Source organism: Danio aesculapii, chromosome 2 (genome assembly GCF_903798145.1).
Source record: "Danio aesculapii chromosome 2, fDanAes4.1, whole genome shotgun sequence".
NCBI lineage: Eukaryota > Metazoa > Chordata > Actinopteri > Cypriniformes > Danionidae > Danio > Danio aesculapii.
Genome location: NC_079436.1, coordinates 50,043,589 through 50,063,715, shown reverse-complemented (window position 1 = coordinate 50,063,715; position 20,127 = coordinate 50,043,589). Strand labels below are relative to the sequence as shown.

At 41.0% G+C, this 20,127-nt stretch overlaps 1 protein-coding gene across 2 annotated transcripts in view; it reads left to right on the top strand.

Moving 5' to 3' along the window:
• Nucleotides 1-20,127, top strand: part of hecw1b (HECT, C2 and WW domain containing E3 ubiquitin protein ligase 1b) — a 102,887-nt gene that overhangs the window by 8,248 nt on the left and 74,512 nt on the right. For both annotated transcript variants that reach the window (XM_056481686.1, XM_056481677.1), the window contains exon 2: nt 19,657-19,987. In XM_056481686.1, the coding sequence (XP_056337661.1) occupies nt 19,657-19,987 (331 nt within the window). The remainder of the gene's footprint in view (nt 1-19,656; nt 19,988-20,127) is intronic.

Sequence of the window (20,127 nt, the reverse complement as noted above, 5' to 3'; positions counted from 1 at the left end):
CAGTTTAAACAAATGTATTTATTTACGTCCTTTTCAACTAAAATAATAATAATAGATATTTTTCCGAGCTAATTAAATAATAAAAAACATGCATATTACTTGTACTATTTTCACGATAATGATCATTTTTCGATATATTGTGCAGCTCTAATTGTCATCTCAATTTGCACTTCTGCTAATTTCTGGCAATAAAAAAGAGCGAAGAAACTTAATAGATATTTACCCGAGCTTATTAAATTAAAAAAAATGGATATTACTTAAACCATTATCGATAACGATACTTTTTTGATATATTTTTTCGATCTTAATTTGCACTTCAGCTATTTTCTGTCAGTAAAACGGAGCGAAGAAACTGAGAAAAGTGATACTGGGAAAATATGTGATATGAGATAACGATATTTCATACGTAATTAGTTACTAGTTTATCAGCAGTTTAAACAAATGTATTTATTTACGTCCTTTTCAACTAAAATAATAATAATAGTAATTTTTCCGAGCTAATTAAATAATAAAAAACATGCATATTACTTATACTATTTTCACGATAATGATCATTTTTCGATATATTGTGCAGCTCTAATTGTCATCTCAATTTGCACTTCTGCTAATTTCTGGCAATAAAACAGAGCGAAGAAACTTAATAGATATTTTCCCGAGCTTATTAAATAAAAAAATGGATATTACTTAAACCATTATCGATAACGATACTTTTTTTCGAGTTCCGTTATACGGTCACTATGATCCGATGAGGCCTTTTCCAATTCTTTTACAGTGCTAGTGTTGACTTCGACCATCTGTTGCAAAGGCTCCAGCCAACCTTTGACGTCTGTTCGCACTGTGGTGATCTCCGAGCGTAAATCAGTAGATAACGAGTCAATTTTCTGACAGATCTCATTCTTGACAGAGTCCAACAATGTCTGAAGACAAGTGACATTCCCGGGTGAGTTCTCTCCGGAGTGTACACTAACCAAGGGCTCGTTAGCATCGCCTGAGAGGAGTGGGGCATTACCGCGGCCTCCTTTACCGTCATTTTTGGATCGAGACGACGTCATGCTTACAGCTTATAACAAATGGAAGAGTAGCCTCCGTGTTTAGGGCGCTAGTTTTAAGTAATGGAACAACAAAAAGGTTGTTGTACTGTTTAATATATAATTAAATCTGTAACCTTCTCCAGGAGCGATCGAAAACACGTCCTACATTCTCAACGCATGATAGCGCCCCCTGATAACGATACTTTTTTGATATATTTTTTCGATCTTAATTTGCTCTCCTGCTATTTTCTGTGAGTAAAACAGAGCGAAGAAACTGAGAAAAGTGATACTGGGAAAATATGCGATATGAGATAACGATATTTCAAACGTTAAAATGAACTTTTATCAGCAATTTAAAAAAATAATCAATTATTTACATAACAATCATACTAAAATAAACAGGTAATGGATATTTTACAGAGCTAATAAAATCTTTTAAAACACCATGAATGACTAAAAACCTTGGCGGAAATTCAGATTCTGATTGACTTTTGTCATTTTCCTCTCTTTTCTCAGAGCATTGGTGTTTATTTTCAGCTCTAGGTTTATCCAACAGCACCTACTGGAGAGGTGGGGATAAAGATAGTGAAGGTCTCATCTGATTGGTCAGATTTGGATAAGCACCTATGCATGGAGCACACAAATGCTTGGCACATCATATTAATTTGCACTTAGCTGTGATATGAATATTGCATATATAATTAACGTAATAGCGATCATTTTTCAATATGTTGTGCAGCTATTTTCTGTTAATGGAATTGAGTGAAATAACCAGCCTGATCTCTCGAGGAAACATAACTATTTTACGTTTTGTCAGTTTATTGGCTAATCCGTACGAATTCATACAGGCTTAGTTGTATGACAATGTACGATTTTAAAAAGGAGGTGTGGCACCAAACCCCACCCTTAAACCCAACCGTCATTGTGGGATGACAAAGTTTTATTAAATTGTACGAATGAGATTGTACGAATTCATATGAATTAGCCACTAAATCATAAAGTTACGAATTGTCGTGAGATCGTGTTGGAAATAATATAAAAATGTACTCTATTTTAGGGCTGCATGATACTGGGAAAATACGTTATATTGTTGAGTGTTTCGAAAACGATATTTCTTATAATATAACTAATATTAATAATCACAATTTTATCAGCAATTTAAAAAAACTTTATTTATTTAAAATGTAAAAATGTTATTTTTATTTATATTTATGTTTTTATTTATTCATTTTTATTTCATTTATTTATTTTGTATATATTTGTTTTTATTTATTTCTATTTTTATTTTTTTAATTTAAATTTTATTTATGTATTTAATTAAATTTTTGTTTATTTATTTCATTTTAGTTTTATTTTATTTTTACTTATTCATATTCATTTCATTTATTAATTTATTTTATTTTTATATATTTATATTTATTTACTTCTATTTTATTTTATTATTTGTTTATTTTAATTTATTTTATTTGTATTTTTATTTATTTATTTTATTAAATTGTATGAATGCGATTGTACGAATTCATACAAATTAGCCACTAAATCATAAAGTTACGAATTGTCGTGAGATTGTGTTGGAAATAATATAAAAATGTACTCTATTTTAGGGCTGCATGATACTGGGAAAATACGTTATATTGTTGAGTGTTTCGAAAACGATATTTCTTATAATATAACTAATATTAATAAGCACAATTTTATCAGCAATTTAAAAAAATGTAGGTTTTTTTTCCAAGTAAACAGGTAACAGATATTTTTCTGAGCTAATGAAAAAAGTGTGTATATATAATGAATATCACATATTATCGCGATATTGATAATTTTCAATATATTATGCAGCCGTAATGGCCATCTCTATTTGTACTCCATCTATTTTCTGTCAATAAAATGGAGCGAAGAAACAGAAAAAAGTTATATTGGGAAAATATGCGATATGCGATAACGATATTTCTTATGTTTTAAGTAACCATTATATCAGCAATTTTGAAAAATATTTATTTACGACACAATCATACTAAAATAAACAGGTAATAGATGTTTTTTCGAGCATTTTAATCTGTTTTTAATCATTTTATTTTATTTTTTTTTCTTATACTTGTCTTTTTTATATTCTTGTTTATGTAAAGCACTTTGAATTGCCACTATGTATGAAATGTGCTAAATAAATAAACTTGCCTTGCCTAATTATATATATATATATATATATATATATATATATATATATATATATATATATATATATATATATATATATATATATATATATATATAAAACATTTGGGATTTAAAACACCACGAATGACTAAAAACCTCTGCATTTTACTCTCTTTTCTCCGAGCATTAGAGTTTATTTGCTGCTCTAGGTTCACCTAACACCACCTACTGGAGAGGTGTAAATAAGATAGTAAAGACCTCATCTGATTGGTTAGATTTGGATAAACAACCTATGCATGCAGCACACAAATGCTTGGCACATCATATTAATTTATTTTATTGCACTTATCTCTGATATGAATATTGCATATAATGTTAATCTGATGACGCTAATTTTTCGATATTGGAATTGAGTGAAATAACCAGCCTGATCTCACGAGGAAACGTAACTAGTTTACGTTTTGTCAGTTTAGTGGCTAATTCGTTTGAATTCTTTCAGGTTTAGTCGTAAAAAGAAATACAAAAATTTTAAAAAGGAGGCGTGGCACCCAACTCCACCCCTAAACCCAACCGTCATTGGGGGATGAGAAAAGTGTACTAAATCATACGAATTCATATGAATTAGCCACTAAATCAAAAAGTTACGCATTGCCGTGAGATTGTGTTGGAAATAATATAAAAATGTACTCTATTTTAGGGCTGCACGATACTGGGAAAATACGTAATATTGTTGAGGATAACAATCATGTGACACTAAATGTGACTTCAGTTTTTTAAATACAGTTTATTTTAGAGTGGATTAAAGCAGGATTGTTTTATTTTAAACTCCAAAAATATTTTACAATATTATGTTATACTATTTTACAATTTTAAACAATAACACAACAACAACAATATAATATTATAGTATTTTACATCTTTTTGAGACTACACCAGTTGATTTCTGCAACTGACCACAGAACAACTCTTTATTTTTATGGGATACTGTCTACATCAATTTAATTCAAAATAACTCTTCAATGACATCATCCGAGGGAGGACATGTTTACTGGTGTGAGGGCGGGTCAACCTGTCAATCAAATAAAATCCACTAAAAGCAAACAGCAATCCAATACCCAGTGGACAAAAATCGAGCCCCGCCATACAGTACATGCTTTCAAGAAGCCGTTTCACTCAGATGATACATTACACAACACAACTTCTATTTTTATGCTCACTTTTCAATCCATAATGTTTCTCTATGTTGACTACCAAATGCATGTACGTAAAACACGAAAAAGGTGCATGAATTGGCTGGCCGGTCACATCCTGGAGGTCACCGGCTGATCTCAGAACAGCAATCACTCGACCTCCAGCAGTGCGGACACACATGATGTTCATAAAGGTTAATGAGAGTGCACAATAGGGAACTTTTTTCTATTTCTTTGCTCCGTTTTATTGACACAAAATAGCTGGAGTGCAAATTGAGATGCTGATTAGGGCTGCACAATATATATATATATAAATAAATATTGTTATTACGATAATAGTATAAGCAATATCCATGTTTTTTAGATTTAAAGGTGCTGTATGCAAATTTTTGACTCTTATTATGCATAAAAATACCATAATATGTTTGCAGATATTTAAAAAACATTCAATTGAACATTCCTGTTTATCTGAAAAACTATGCTGAAGTCAGATATTCTGCTTTAATAATGTGTGTTATGTCTTTGTTTGGGTCATTTAACCCTCCCACTGCCAGTTTAGCCAATTATATTTCAGCACTCTGGGTTGCCTTAGTGGAAAACTACGTATTTCATTCATTCATTCATTCAGTCAGAAATGCTCTCAAAGTGTGCGTCCGTGACTGAAATGCAACCACAGACTGGACAGTAGCAGACTCCGAAATGAGATGCAGATTCAGAGTTCCACATGAGGTTAATAATTCGCAAATAATATAAATATTATGAAGGTAAACATTAAGTGAGCAGGTTACATTGTAACCGTGTGTCCTAACATCATGCTACATGATGAGATACGCAGTGATAAGCAATTTAGCTGTTTGCACCAGACGAAACACAACAGAAAGGTAAATATAGCCATTCAGAAGCACAGAATATGGACTCACTCATGAAATGGTGCTTTATAATGTATTTAATATTAGTGCTGTTAATCGATTAAAAAATTAACTAATTAATCACAATTTTTTTTGCAATTAATCACAATTAAAAGATTGAAACTTGTAATTTTGGCTAATCAAATGTAAAATTAATGTAAACTCAAGACAAAGAAACTATTTAAATTCAAAATATGATTGTTTATCAGAACTCGTAACACAGATTTCTTCATGTTAACAACAGTGGTTAGCACTGTCGCCTCACAGCAAGAAGGTCGCTGGTTCAAGTCCAGGCTGGGTCAGTTGTCATTTCTGTGTGGAGTTTGCATGTTCTCCCCGTGTTCGTGTGGGTTTCCTCCAGGTGCTCGAGTTTCCCCCACAGTCCAAAGACATGCGCTATAGATAAATTGAATAAATTCAATTGGCTGTAGTGTATGTGTGTGTATAGATGTTTCCCAGTACTGGGTTGCAGCTGGAAGGGCATCCGCTGTGTAAAACATATGCTGGATAAGTTGGCGATTCATTCCGCTGTGGCCACTCCAGATGAGTAAAGGGACTAAGCAGAAGGAAAATGAATGAATGAATAGTTATGTTTCCTCTTTTCTATCAAGATCTGCACCTTTCACAAAAACGTGACACTGTAATTTGGTTTCCTGGATTTTTTTATTCCACACATATTGTTTAATATTTTCCACTTGCATTCTGTTGAGAAAGGAAGTGCTATGTCTTTATGAAAGTCATTGAAAGACACAAGAAACCTGACACATCGTGTATTTTGTTGCAGTTATTATTATCAAGTTTCTTAGGAATACAGTATCTACTCAACATCACACATTCTGTATAAATGGCAGGTTTTATATAGGTTTTAAACTCCGTATCTATGGTTAAATAGCATGAAATATTAATGAAAACCATGTTGTGTATTTGGAAATGTTAGTGTGTTAGTCCAAGCGTCACACCAAACCTGAGAAATCATGAAACATAGTTGGTATCAAAATGTTTTTGTTGTGATTAATTGTGGATGCTTTTATCACGGTATACGGTATTATTACGATGTTAACCTAAGTTGCTAAATAAGGTTACAGGGTGTCCGCGGGGTCTTAAAAAGTATTGAAAGTTGATAAATCAATAATGAGAAAATTAAGGCCCTTAAAATGTATTAAAAAGCCTAAATATATTTATTTTCCTTGATTGGTTCGGGCCGGGTGTGTCCGGCCGAGCTCCTATTTCCGGGTGATGTCAAGTAATTTGCAACAAATGTGATGTGACGCTCTCCACATGTAGCGAAACCATAGAGCAGGGCCCTCCAAATAGTGTGACCAAGACATCAGAAATTAATTTACTTTGACTGCCGCTATAGTTATGAAGTGATATGTTCAATACAGCACGAGCTGCAGTTGAAGGGATGGGAGGGATGCGCTCGCACTTTTCACAGAGTAGAAAACATCTCATGCTTTAGCTATGAGAGTTGTGCGTGGCTTTCAGTGCAATGTAAACAAAAGATAGGTTCGACGAATTATTACAAATTATTAAAATTATTATGTATGTCTGAACGCAGATGATAACAACAGTTCATTTAAATACTCACCTAATATAAAGCTTAAATTTACATTAGACACGGTAACCATGAAACCATGATTATTCTTCAGACTATATAATCGTATAACCAAAATCTATAATTGTTGCATCCATTATTGTACTGCAGTTCAAAACACAACATATGAATGTGTCTGAATGTAGAAGAAGCCTACTTAAGCAATGCACTGCTTTTACTGTGCTTTGAAATACAATATTTAAATGTTTGTTAAAAAAAGCCCCATTGTGCAATGCAATATTATGTAGTTTCAAAATACAATATATTAACATTTTAATGTAGAAAAATACAACGTGGGTGTCTAAAGGAGCAAAAATACAACATATGGGCTCTTATATGCTGTTGTGTCATCACTCATATTGCAAGTCATATCTCTCCGGCCCTTCATTTGGGATGCTTTTCATGAACTGGCCCCCATGACAAACTAATTGAATAACTCTGCAATAGAGCAAAATAGATGGCAAAATGTGATAATGCAAGTTTGCGTACTCCTGGTTAAAGAAAGACGAGTTTAAACAGTGGCTGAAGCCTGTCACTGAAAACAACTGTGTCATTTATTCTTTCAAGGTTTGTTTCTTCCGAGCTTACCTGAGTTCTGTTGCATGGTTGTGCTCCATTCGTTTATTTAACTACAACTGTTTATTAACAATTGTTTATTAGGTTAAAGGTTTTGATAATGATTAGAACTTGAAGTGGTGACGAAAGTCTCAAAATATCCTTAGAAGGTCGTTAAAAAGTCTAGGTATTGAAATTTCCTTTAGGATTCCTGCATATACCCTGGGTTACTCTTAACAGGTATAATAACAAAAATACTTAGTGAATTACTTTTCCGTATACATGTTGAGAGTAAACGCATTTTTCAATCAAATTATATTGCAAAATGTTTGTAAATGTAATGAAATTAGCGCAATTTATGAATATTAATGATCAATAATAACAAGTTATTATTAATTATGAATATTCAGAATCAAGTTAGTTCCCCTTCGGATGGGGAACTCCAATGCTATGTGGAAACTTCCACTATGGGGATTTCGTCAGAATCCAATCATCTGAAAGAGTATAAAAACGGGCCAATGAAATGCCAATGAGTTGGCAGCGTCAGCGTGCACAGCTGGCGTCAATGACAATCAGTCATGCTATAAAGACGCAGCGAGTGCCATGCTCGACATCCTTTCGCTTTCAGAGCCTTTCGCGAGTTTCTGAGAGAGTTACTGAGGGTTTCTCCAAGCTGTACTGCAGAGAGAGTTCGAGACGCAGTTCTCCCGGTCTAGAGCGTGTATACGCATCGGCAGTCGGTCGAGCTGGGTTCTTCGCCCTTGCCTGGCGTTCTTTGGCTCCGGTCCTCAAAGAGCGGCTGGTGTAAGGAAACAAGTTTCCTAAAAGAGCAACACGGCCGAGCAGCGCGTCTTTTTAAAGATGTCGTTCCGGCCGTGCGTTTCTGGATGTGGTGGTTCCCTGTCCCCGGATGATGGGCACGAGCACTGTGTGGCATGTCTGGGGGTCCAGCACGTCAATGCGGTGCTCGCGGGCAGTTCATGCCGTCATTGCGACGTCATGTCTGTTGCGCAGCTAAGATCGCGGCTCGCCCTTGCAAAAGGGCGACCCACCCCAGTTGTCCCCCGCTCTGCGGTTGGCACTCGGGCAGATCTGAGGGTCACAGTAGGAGTAAATCCGCCGCCCTCGGGCTCGCGGACCTCCCACTCCTCAGCGCGCTCCATCCAAGCTTTGAGCGAGAGAAGCGCTCCATCCTCAGGGATGGTCGCCCTCTCGCTTGATGACACCGAGGACCAGATGTCCATCATTTCATCGGAGGGTGGGCTATCACTATCCGACGAGGATCCGGATCCTTCCGCCTTGCACGCTATGGCCACCTACCAGCGCTACCAAGCGCAGGCGCTGGCCCAGCTGCACGAGGGTGGTTCCGACCCAGGCCTGCTCCATGAGCTTCGCACCGCAACTGACTATGCTCTGCGTACCACCAAGTCAGCGGCGTGTGCCCTGGGAAGGTCGATGGCCACACTAGTGGTCCAGGAACGCCACCTCTGGCTTAACCTGGCAGATATGCGCGAAGTTGACAAAGTTCGCTTTCTTGACTCGCCCATATCCCAGGCTGGCCTGTTCGGCGACACCGTGGGTGAATTCACCCAGGAGTTCACCGCGGTGAGAGAGCAGTCGGATGCGATGGGCAAAGTCATCTATCGGCGGGTACGTAAGACCGCTCCCCCCGCCGAGCCATCCACCTCCGCTGCTCCTCGCCGAGGGCGCCCGCCTGCGGCTTCAAGACCTGCTCCGGTGCCCGCGCCTCCGGCCAAGCGGCCGCGCCGAGCATCCCGCAGGCAGCCAGCGCCCCCGCCCCAGAGCGCCGTTAAGTCCGGTAAACGGACCGCGAAGCGTCCCTGAGACGGGCCATCCGGAGAAGAGAGAACTTGCTCTTTCCCCGGTGGGGGGCCGGGCTCAACAAATAACATCAAAGGCGTTTTTCAACGCCACTCAAAACCCAATGAAAGAGCTTTTTTCTCCTTCCCCGGATGTGACAGCCCGAACACTGCCAGTCTGGGACGCTATGCCTTCCAGCTCGCAGGATCGGTGCATTTCGCCAAGGGCTCACGGAGCGCGAGAGAACGGTCTCCTTTCTCTCCCCCTCTCAGCCCCTCCTCTGGAGTTTGGGTGCGAGACGAGAGCGAGTCTCTCGTCTCCTGCTCTCCCGTGGGACCCCAGCGCTTCCCGGGCAAGCCCACTCACTCCACGCTGCCCCACCACTGGCACGTCAGCGATCGCGCGGGGGGGGCCACTTGCGAGGGCGCTGCCTGCCTGGTTAGCGCGGGCCAGCCCATCGCGGTGGCTCATCCGTACGATCAGACTCGGTTATGCGATTCAGTTCGTGAAACGGCCTCCCAGGTTCACGGGCGTATATTACACCAGGGTCAGCCCTGCGTCCGCCCCTGTCTTGCGAGGGGAGATTGCTGTCCTCCTGGCGAAGGATGCAATCGAGCCGACCCTCCAGCCGAGATGGAGAGCGGGTTTTACAGCCCGTACTTCATCGTGCCCAAAAAGAGCGGTGGGCTACGGCCAATCCTAGATCTGCGCGTTTTGAACCGCTGCCTTCACAAGCTGCGCTTCACAATGCTTACGCAGAAGCGCATCATCCGATGCGTCCGTCCTCAGGATTGGTTTGCAGCAATAGATCTGAAGGACGCGTATTTCCATATCTCCATACTTCCACGCCACCGGCAGTTTCTGCGGTTTGCGTTCGAAGGTTGAGCATGGCAGTACAAGGTCCTCCCTTTCGGGCTCTCTCTGTCTCCGCGGGTCTTCACCAAGCTCGCGGAGGGTGCCCTCGCGCCCCTTCGGCTCGCGGGCATCCGCATACTCAACTATCTCGACGACTGGCTGATTTTAGCCCACACTCGGGAGCAGTTGATTGTGCACAGAGACAAGGTGCTCCGGCACCTCCACCTGTTGGGGTTTCAGGTCAACCGAGAAAAGAGCAGGCTCGCCCCCGTGCAGAGCATCTCCTTTCTCGGGCTGGAGCTGGACTCGATCACTATGGAGGCGCGCCTCTCACGGGAGCGCGCCGAGGTAATGCTGAACTGTCTGAGAGAGTTCGACAGGAAAAGAGTGGTCCCCCTGAAATTATTTCAGAGGCTCCTGGGGCATATGGCATCCGCAGCCGCGGTCACGCCGCTCGGATTGCTCCATATGAGACCACTACAGCATTGGCTTCACGATCGGGTCCCCAGACGCGCATGGCACGCGGGCACACACCGAGTGACTGTCACTGCGCTGTGTCGCCGCGCCCTCACCCCTGGAGGGACCCCTCCTTCCTACGGGCCGGAGTGCCCTTAGGTCAGGCGTCCAGGCATGTTGTCGTTTCGACAGATGCTTCCAGTACGGGTTGGGGGGCCGTGTGTCGCGGGCATGCTGCTGCGGACCTTTGGAAGGGAACCCAGCTGCATTGGCATATCAACTGCCTGGAGCTGTTGGCAGTGTTTCTCGCCCTGCGCCGCTTTTTACCGGTGCTGAGGGGGCAACACGTGCTGGTCAGGACGGACAGCACGGCGACGGTAGCGTATATCAACCGTATGGGGGGTATACGCTCCCGCCGCATGTCTCAGCTCGCTCGCCGTCTGCTCCTCTGGAGTCATACGCGGTTGAAGTCACTGCGTGCTGTTCACATTCCGGGCGGGCTCAACCGTGCGGCCGACGGGCTCTCACGGCAGCTCCTTACCCCGGGAGAATGGCGGCTCCACCCCGAGTCTGTTCAGCTGATATGGGCGCGCTTCGGGGGAGCCCAGGTCGACCTGTTTGCTTCCGCCGAGAACGCTCATTGCCAGTGGTTTTTTTCCCTGACCGAGGGCTCCCTCGGCACGGATGCTTTGGCCCACAGCTGGCCTCGGGGCATGCGCAAATATGCGTTTCCCCCAGTGAGCCTACTCGCGCAGTTACTGTGCAAGGTCAGGGAGGACGAGGAGCAGGTTTTGCTAGTTGCACCTCTCTGGCCCAACCGGACCTGGTTATCAGAACTCTCCCTCCTCGCGATGGCCCCTCCCTGGCGGATCCCGTTGAGAGAGAACCTACTCTCTCAGGGACAGGGCACCATCTGGCACCCTCGCCCAGATCTGTGGAACCTCCACGTGTGGTCCCTAGACGCATCGAGGAAGACTTAGGTAACCTACCGTTGGCGGTGGTTAATACCATCACTCAGGCTAGAGCACCCTCTACGAGGCATGCCTACGCCCTGAAGTGGAGTCTATTCACTGAGTGGTGCGCTTCTCGCCGAGAAGACCCCCGATCTTGCCAGATCAGTGTCGTGCTTTCTTTCCTTCAGGACAGGTTGGAGCGGAGGCTGTCGCCCTCCACACTGAAGGTTTACGTGGCCGCCATCTCCGCTCATCATGATGCGGTGGATGGCGGCACCGTGGGGAGGCATAACCTCATCATCCGGTTCCTCAGAGGTGCGAGGCGGATGTTTCCACCCCGCCCCCCTCTCATGCCCTCTTGGGATCTCGCGGCAGTGCTAACGAGCCTACGTGGGGATCCCTTCGAGCCACTTGACTCAGTATCCTTGAGATTTCTGTCCTTGAAGACAGCTCTGCTGGTCGCGTTGGCATCGATTAAGAGGGTTGGGGACCTGGAGGCATTTTCGGTCAGTGACTCGTGCCTAGAATTCGGGCCGGCCTACTCTCACGTTATCCTGAGACCTATGTGCCCAAGGTTCCTACCACGCCGTTTAAGGATCAGGTAGTGAGCCTGCAAGCGCTGCCCGCGGAGGAGGCAGACCCAACCCTTTCATTATTGTGTCCTGTTCGCGCTTTGCAAGTGTATGTGGACCGCACTCAGAGCTTTAGATCCTCTGACCAGCTCTTTGTCTGTTACGGTGGTCGGCAGAAGGGAAGTGCCGTATCTAAACAGAGGTTGGCCCACTGGATAGTGGATGCCATCTCCCTCGCTTATCAGAGCCAGGGTGAGCCGTGTCCCCCGGGGGTGAGAGCGCACTCCACTCGGAGCATCGCATCCTCCTGGGCGTTAGCACGCGGCACCTCTCTAACGGACATTTGTAGAGCTGCGGGTTGGGTGACACCTAATACATTTGCAAGGTTTTACAATCTGCGAGTGGAGCTGGTTTCCTCAAGGTTATTAGGTAACCCTTGGTGATTGAGGAAACAATTCGGTTGAGGTGTCGAAATATGCTTGCTGCGCCTTTTTTCCCTAACCCGGAGATACGTGCGCCTTTTCAGCTTTGTCAGTTCTGTTCCCCATTTGGCGAACCCTGCAGAGTTCCTCCGAGGCCCCCAGCATTTGACTCAGCGGAGGAGTCAGGTGTTGGCCCGTTACGTTGTTGGCATGCCCGCTGGTCAGCCCGCGTTCTGGGTATAGGTGCCTGCTATGCGTGATCCCCGCTGGCGATCCCATACGCTCACTCAGCCACGGTTTAGTCCCCCCTTCTAGGCGGGCTCGTGTCTTCCCTCCCCGCTAACCATCCTTATGCTAGGACCCCCCCATCTCTGGGCTGGTCCATAGTTTGTCACCAGGTCTCCCCTCTGGGTAGCAGGTGAGCTCCGCAGCGTCCTCCCTATCGGGACTGAACGCTTTCCCAACGTACTGTCGTATCAAAACCTTTTTACTGGGTTATTGCGACTCCCCGAAAAATATAACCGTTTCTGAACAGGTAAGTGAGGGCCAGGGGACACGTTGGAAGACTGTGTCTCGGGGCGTTGTAGGTGCGCTCGCTCTACTGCGTGGCACACCCTTCGCCAGGGGCGCAGTAAGGTTCTTTCGTTGTGGCGTTTTCCATAGATTTCCCCATAGTGGAAGTTTCCACATAACATTGGAGTTCCCCATCCGAAGGGGAACGCTACGGTTACTAAAGTAACCCTTCGTTCCCCGAGGGGGGGAACGGAAATGCTATGTTCCTTCGCCACAACGATTGTCCCTTAACTGTTGAGCGCAAAAGTCTCTTCAGCTAGAAAAGGATGTCGAGCATGGCACTCGCTGCGTCTTTATAGCATGACTGATTGTCATTGACGCCAGCTGTGCACGCTGACGCTGCCAACTCATTGGCATTTCATTGGCCCGTTTTTATACTCTTTCAGATGATTGGATTCTGACGAAATCCCCATAGCGGAAGTTTCCACATAGCATTTCCGTTCCCCCCCTCGGGGAACGAAGGGTTACTTTAGTAACCGTAGCGTTCTGTCCGCTCGTCTGAGCAGACTTTTTAATTGTTTATTTATTTAGAAAGGGAATTATACTTCTTGTGAAGGAGATGAATAGTTAAGAAGTTTTATTAAATTTGAATAAAGCTGGTAACAGATTTTTTACCGTTAAAGTGTGAGGCAAAACAAAGACAATCCAATGACTTAATTTGAGCGCTTTAATGGTCAAATACATGCAAATTTGTGTCAAAACGCAGTGTTTAGTGATTATTCATATTAACCCTCATTTGTGTAATAAACATATGAGTTGAGGAGAATGAAAATAGACGTAAAAGTGAAACCATAAATCAGAAAGCTACTGCTCTTAAAGTGACAGCGCGCAATATTCCTGCTACCGACTGTTTTTATCACTAATCAAACAACAAAAGGAGAAAATCCCTCACTGCTCTTGACTGAAGGACTTGTGTAGCTATAAATAAAGTTTTTTCTTACAGTGAAAAGCTTAAAGCAGTTTGTTTCATATTTTTATTCTATTGTATTTATTTCCCTTTCCTTATTTACATGGAGGAAAATAACTGTGCATATATACAGTTAAAGTCAGAAATATTAGCCCTCCTGAATTATTAGCGACCCTTTCTCCCAATTTCTGTTTAATAGAATGAAGATTTTTTTTTCAACCAATTTCTAAACTTAATGACTCATTTCTTTTATCTTTGCTATGATGACAGTAAATAATATTTTACTAGATATTTTTCAAGATACCAGTATTTAGCTTAAAGTGACATTTAAAGGCTTAATTAGGGTAATTAGGCAAGCCTTTGCATAACAGTAGTTTCTTCTGCAGACAATCAAATATATATATATATATATATATATATATATATATATATATATATATATATATATATATATATATATATATATTGCTTAAGGGGCTAGTAATATTGACCTTAAAATAGGTTCCATAATATTTAAACCTGCTTTTATTCTAGCCAAAATAAAACAAATAAGACTTTCTCCAGAAGAAAAAATATTATAGGAAATACTGCGAAAAATTCCTTGCTCTATTAAACATCATTTGGAAAATATATATATATTTTTTTAATTCACAGAAGGGCGAATAATTTTGACTTCAGTAATCGTTTTGAATAATCCTGATTACAATTATGACCAAAATAATCATGATTATGATCTTTCCCATAATCGAGCAGCCCTACTAATAGTTCTGACTTCGATAGTAGTTCACTTGACATTTACAGTTGTAGAAAGTATTGACTTTAATAATAAAGCAGTTTAGCATGTATAGACAGTCTTATCTTGTTTAAAACCTTTACAGAGAAGTGCAATTCATCTATTTTAAAATCCAAAATCTAGATAAAATCTCTGGTAGACCTCATCAGTTCACTAGGTAGTTGTTAAATGACTCGTCATCCGCTCTGACCCATTGATACAGCACAGAAAACCACAAGCAAACCAGTTTGTGTTTTTACCCAGATTTTGGCTTGCCACAGAGAAGCGGATGCCTCTGCTCTTTGTGCTCTATGTTACTCATGTCTATGCGTGTGTGTGTGTGTGTCCCGTCACGTCTGCTGTGTGCCGCTTGACTGCCTCTTGCACTTCAGAGCTGAAACATGCAGGAAATGCAGTATTTAGAAAGCCTATATAGCGAATGAACCGTGACGGATGGAAACTATTGTCTAAATCATTTGCATAGACACAACACAGCCTTATGTTTTGAATAAAGCAATTAAGGCCATTTTTGAGCTAAAATAGGAGTAATAATGCATACTATAGAGGTATAGAGTTTCGTAATTTTATTACATTCGTATTTATTTGATTAGAAATAAAAAACCAGACATCACTCACTCACTTAAATACGCATGGATTGAGATGATTTGAGACGAAAGATAAGACAGACAACACAATCTCAAACACATCTCAGTGAACACTTGATGCTGTAAACTACAAGCTGCATTATTTAAGGCATTTGTTATGACATTGATAGGAACTCTTGTTGTCAAGCTGTATCCTATTTTAATATTAAGATATTTTCTTTGGAATTTTTAATACATATTGTCCCTCATCGACGGTAAAAGAACCAGCCTTAATAAAGGACATAATCACCCAGGAGAAATGCTCAAGACATAATCTTTAAAATAATGACATATTAAAAGTACAGCAAATATATGACAGACGTTTATAACAGATCATTAATTAAATCCTTATTTTCTACGGAGCGAAGCATCATCCACCCGCAGTTGTTTAAGGCTATATTTTTCTTGAAAATGTATGTTTTGCAACGAATTTCATTTTGTATAATGTGTCATTTAATTCTAATGTACAAGAAGAACGAATAACATCTGGGGTGAAGCGTTTTAAAACAAGTCCGCTATAGTATATGCTTTAGCGCCAAAACAATCCATCAAACCATCCTGTTTCATTTTAATTCATTAACTAAGCGTGGTTTGAGCAGCATGAGCTGGACAGTCTTTACAAGCTATTCGCAGCACTGATAGTATTCTTAGGTTTCCTCGGAAGACTAAACTCGGTCTGATGAGAGAGCTCAGACACTCGTGTGAATGGAGACGCTCCCCGCATGTCTCACAGTGATGAGCGATTTTTAAAATGAGAGTCTGCACAGGCCTATTCATGCCAGTCTGTCACACAAAATTGGTTAAAGCATCCACGGATATAATGGAGATCTGCGCATAACAGGGTTTTTTTTATGCCTCCTGCAATATGCGGTGTCAAGAGAGTGACTCTATAAGTAAGGTAAACGGCACACACTTGATTATGTACTGAGTGGACGCGTCTCACAGCGCATGTCCATGTTTAAGGTCTATCGATTAAAGTGTTATTGACAATCAATCGATCATCAAGTAATCATTAACATCCCTAAATAAAATATATATTAAAGGATATTTCACCCTAAATTCACTGTTAAAAGAAGAGTTCATCCAAAAAGGAAAATTCTGTGACCATTAACTCACCTTTTACTTCTTCCAAACCTGTTTTTATTTTATTATTTTTTTATGGTGAACAATAATATCCAATAACTTGTAGGTAATGTCTTTGGTTGCTAAAAACTTGGAGTAAATGCTGAATTAAGATTGTTCTTTTGTTTTCTATTTTATTATTAATATGCTGAAAATCCTTTCAAATTGATGGATATAAAGATTTGATATTTATCGTGATAATTATCGATATCGACTGATATGAAAAAAATTATTGTGATCATTTTTTTTGGCCATATCGCCCAGCCCTAATCCAGCATATGTTTTACACAGCGGATGCCCTTCCAGCTGCAACCCAGTACTGGAAAACATCCATACACACTCATTCACACACTCATACATTACAGCCAATTTAGCTTACCCAATTCACCCATAGCGCATCTCTTCCTCACCCGGAGGAAACCCACGTCAACATGGGGAGAACATGCAAACTCCACACAGAAACTGACTCATCCAGGACTTGAACCAGCAACCTTCTTGCAGTGAGGTGACAGTGCTAACCACTGAGCCACTGTGTCGCCGGCACCAGATATGACACGACCGAAACATTTAAAAAGCACAAACATTCAGGAGCACAGAACTGTGCACTGTACCCCAACAAAATGGATAGGTTTATAAACTAAACAATACATATTAAACCTCATTAACATTATTAAAAGTACACACCGAATGACTGATGTTGTTGGTTTGCAAAAAAGTTACCCTTCTGACGTTAACGTTTAAAATGTATATTATTTTAAAGATCTGATGTAAACATCTGCTGGCACTTTCAGTATGACAATAAATGTCACGCAGTCTAGTATTCAAACCCGTACTGATAACATTTAATCCTGAAAAATGCACACATTTAGCACCTGAGGTGATCATTGGCATAGTAGTTTATGCTGCAGTGAAACAAATCTGTAAAATGTACGATAAAAAAATTGGCAGGTGTGGTTGTTAAAAATACGGTGCAAATTTGTACGCTAAACTACCGATGCATACATTACAGATTTGCTCACTGAATACAAACCCAACAGATCACTCAGATCTTTAGAATCGTATAAACTAGAAATTCCAAGAGTTCAGTCAAAGCAGGGTGAATCGGCTTTCAGCAACTACGCCCCTCGCTGCTGGAATCAGCTTCCAGAAATGATCAGATGTGCTCCAACAGTAGACATGTTCAAATCAAGACTGAAAACACATCTGTTTAGCTGTGCCTTTACTGAATGAGCACTGTGCTACATCCGACAGATCGCACTATTATGTCTTACATTTCTTTTTCATTCTTTTGTAACCGGTTTTAACACATTTAATCTGTTTTTAATGATTTTTATTATTTGTTTTTCATTTTCGTATACTTGTCTTTTTTTATTCCTGTTTATGTAAAGCACTTTGAATTGCCACTCTGTATGAAATGTGCTATAGAAATAAACTTTCCTTGGCTTACTGTATTTTATTCATTTATAGTGTTACTAGACCATTCATTCATTCATTCATTTTCGTTTCGGCTTAGTCCCTTTATTAATCAGGGGTCGCCACAGCGGAATGAACCGCCAACTTATCCATCATATGTTTTATGCAGCGGATGCCCTTCGAGCTGCAACCCATCTCTGGGCAAACATCCATACACACTCATTCACTCTCATACACTATGGACAATTTAACCTAACCAATTCACCTGTACCACATGTCTTTGGACTGTGGGGGAAACCGGAGCACCCGGAGGAAACCCATGCGAACGCAGGGAGAACATGCAAACTCCACACAGAAATGTCAACTGACCCAGCCAAGGCTCGAACCAGCGACCTTCTTGATGTGAGGTGACAGCACTACCTACTGCGTCGCCGTTACTAGACCAGTGTTTTGAATTACCAACATTAACACATCTTATCTTTTGACATGCATGTTAACATCATAAACATATGTTGATGAGAGTCATTTAAATAATAATCACAAACAATTTTTCCCACAAGCAGAGAAACATGCTAATATATAGAAGGTTCTCAGTGTCATTGACACAACTAATATAAACCATCATAACAGACATAAATAATGCAATGGAATAAACAACATTTATAAACATTAGATGTAACTTAAAATTCTAATGTCACTGATGGGATTTTTTATAAAGAAAAATGTCAACAAAAACCTAAAAATTTAAGTGCAATGCAGGGAATCCTTAGGTAAATTAACATTTATTCACCGTACATATTAAGGAAATATACTGTTAACCAGATTGCAGATGTATTGTATTATAGCATTTTTAAAGTATTTACCATTTGAAATCACTGACACTTTTTACAGTGTCGTTCAGCTGTGATGTTGCAGAAATAGAAACCATAGTAGAAACTTTGTGTTTCTTTCATTGCTGCTCAAGACAAAAAATATATTTTTTCAAGGGACAGTTCATATAAAAATTCTAATTGTTATCATTTACTCACTCTTCTCTTGTTCAAAACCTGTTTTTTCTTCTGTTGAACACAAAAGAAGATGTTTTGATGAATGCTGGAAACCGGTAACTATTGACTTAAACATGATTTGTTTTTCCTACTATGGAAATCAATGGTTACATGTTTTCAGCATTCTTCAAAATATCTTCTTTTATCTTTAACAGAATGAAGAAACATATAAAGATTTGGAACCACTTGAGGGAGAGTAAACAGAGTAAATCTGAACATTTTGGGTGAACTATGCCTTTAAGCACATGTGTGACCTTTTTATTAAGACTGCATCAACAGTAAATACTGACACCCTGAAATAATGAACACAAACTCTTTGTGACATGCATTGTGTTTTCTTTAGTTTCAAGAAAAATCCAGATAATCTTTACAGATTTCCAAGATGGTTGGCACTATTAAGTGGTTTTATGATTCTCCTGTAGGGGACATTGAGTGTGTCAGTCGCTCAAACATGTCCCGACCTGCCCTTTCCCAGCGGTTTAGTGTTTTTTTCTAAACTGACCATGAGAAATCTCAGCATCTGAGCCCTTCAGGACATGATTGTTCTTTCAGTGCCTTGCATGGTTGGACATTCACACCACATGCTCCAGAAAAGCGTTTGTGTGTGTGTGTGTGTGTGTGTGTGTATAACAATGCATTGTGTTCACTCTGTCCTTTGGTCTTCTCTACAGAACTTGTACCAGAGCAGGTTTCTCGGGCTTGCAGCTATGGCCTCTCCATCTCGTGCATCTCAGGGCAGGAGGCGATGTAAGGACCCGATCCGACACAGTTTTAATCCTGAGCAGTTCCCCAATGTGGACTTCCAGAACGGCGTGGCGGAGGATCAGGCGGCAGCCGTGCTGCGCTCCACTAGTGACACTGACCTGCTGACGTCCCACTGCCGCTCCACCCTCACCGTCAGCACCTCCAGCTACACCATCGGCCAGACGCAGGACATCACCCTCAGCTGGGACATCAAGGAGGAGGTGGATGCCGGAGACTGGATTGGCATGTACCTCATTGGTGAGCAGATTTCTGTTTGTTGTTGTATGCTGCAAAGATATTTTAGGAAAAGAAGACTAAAACTATTGGTCAAAAAACATTTTCATTAGGGGTGTAACCGATCAGGATTGATCTGTGATGCGTACGGACAGACCATAACC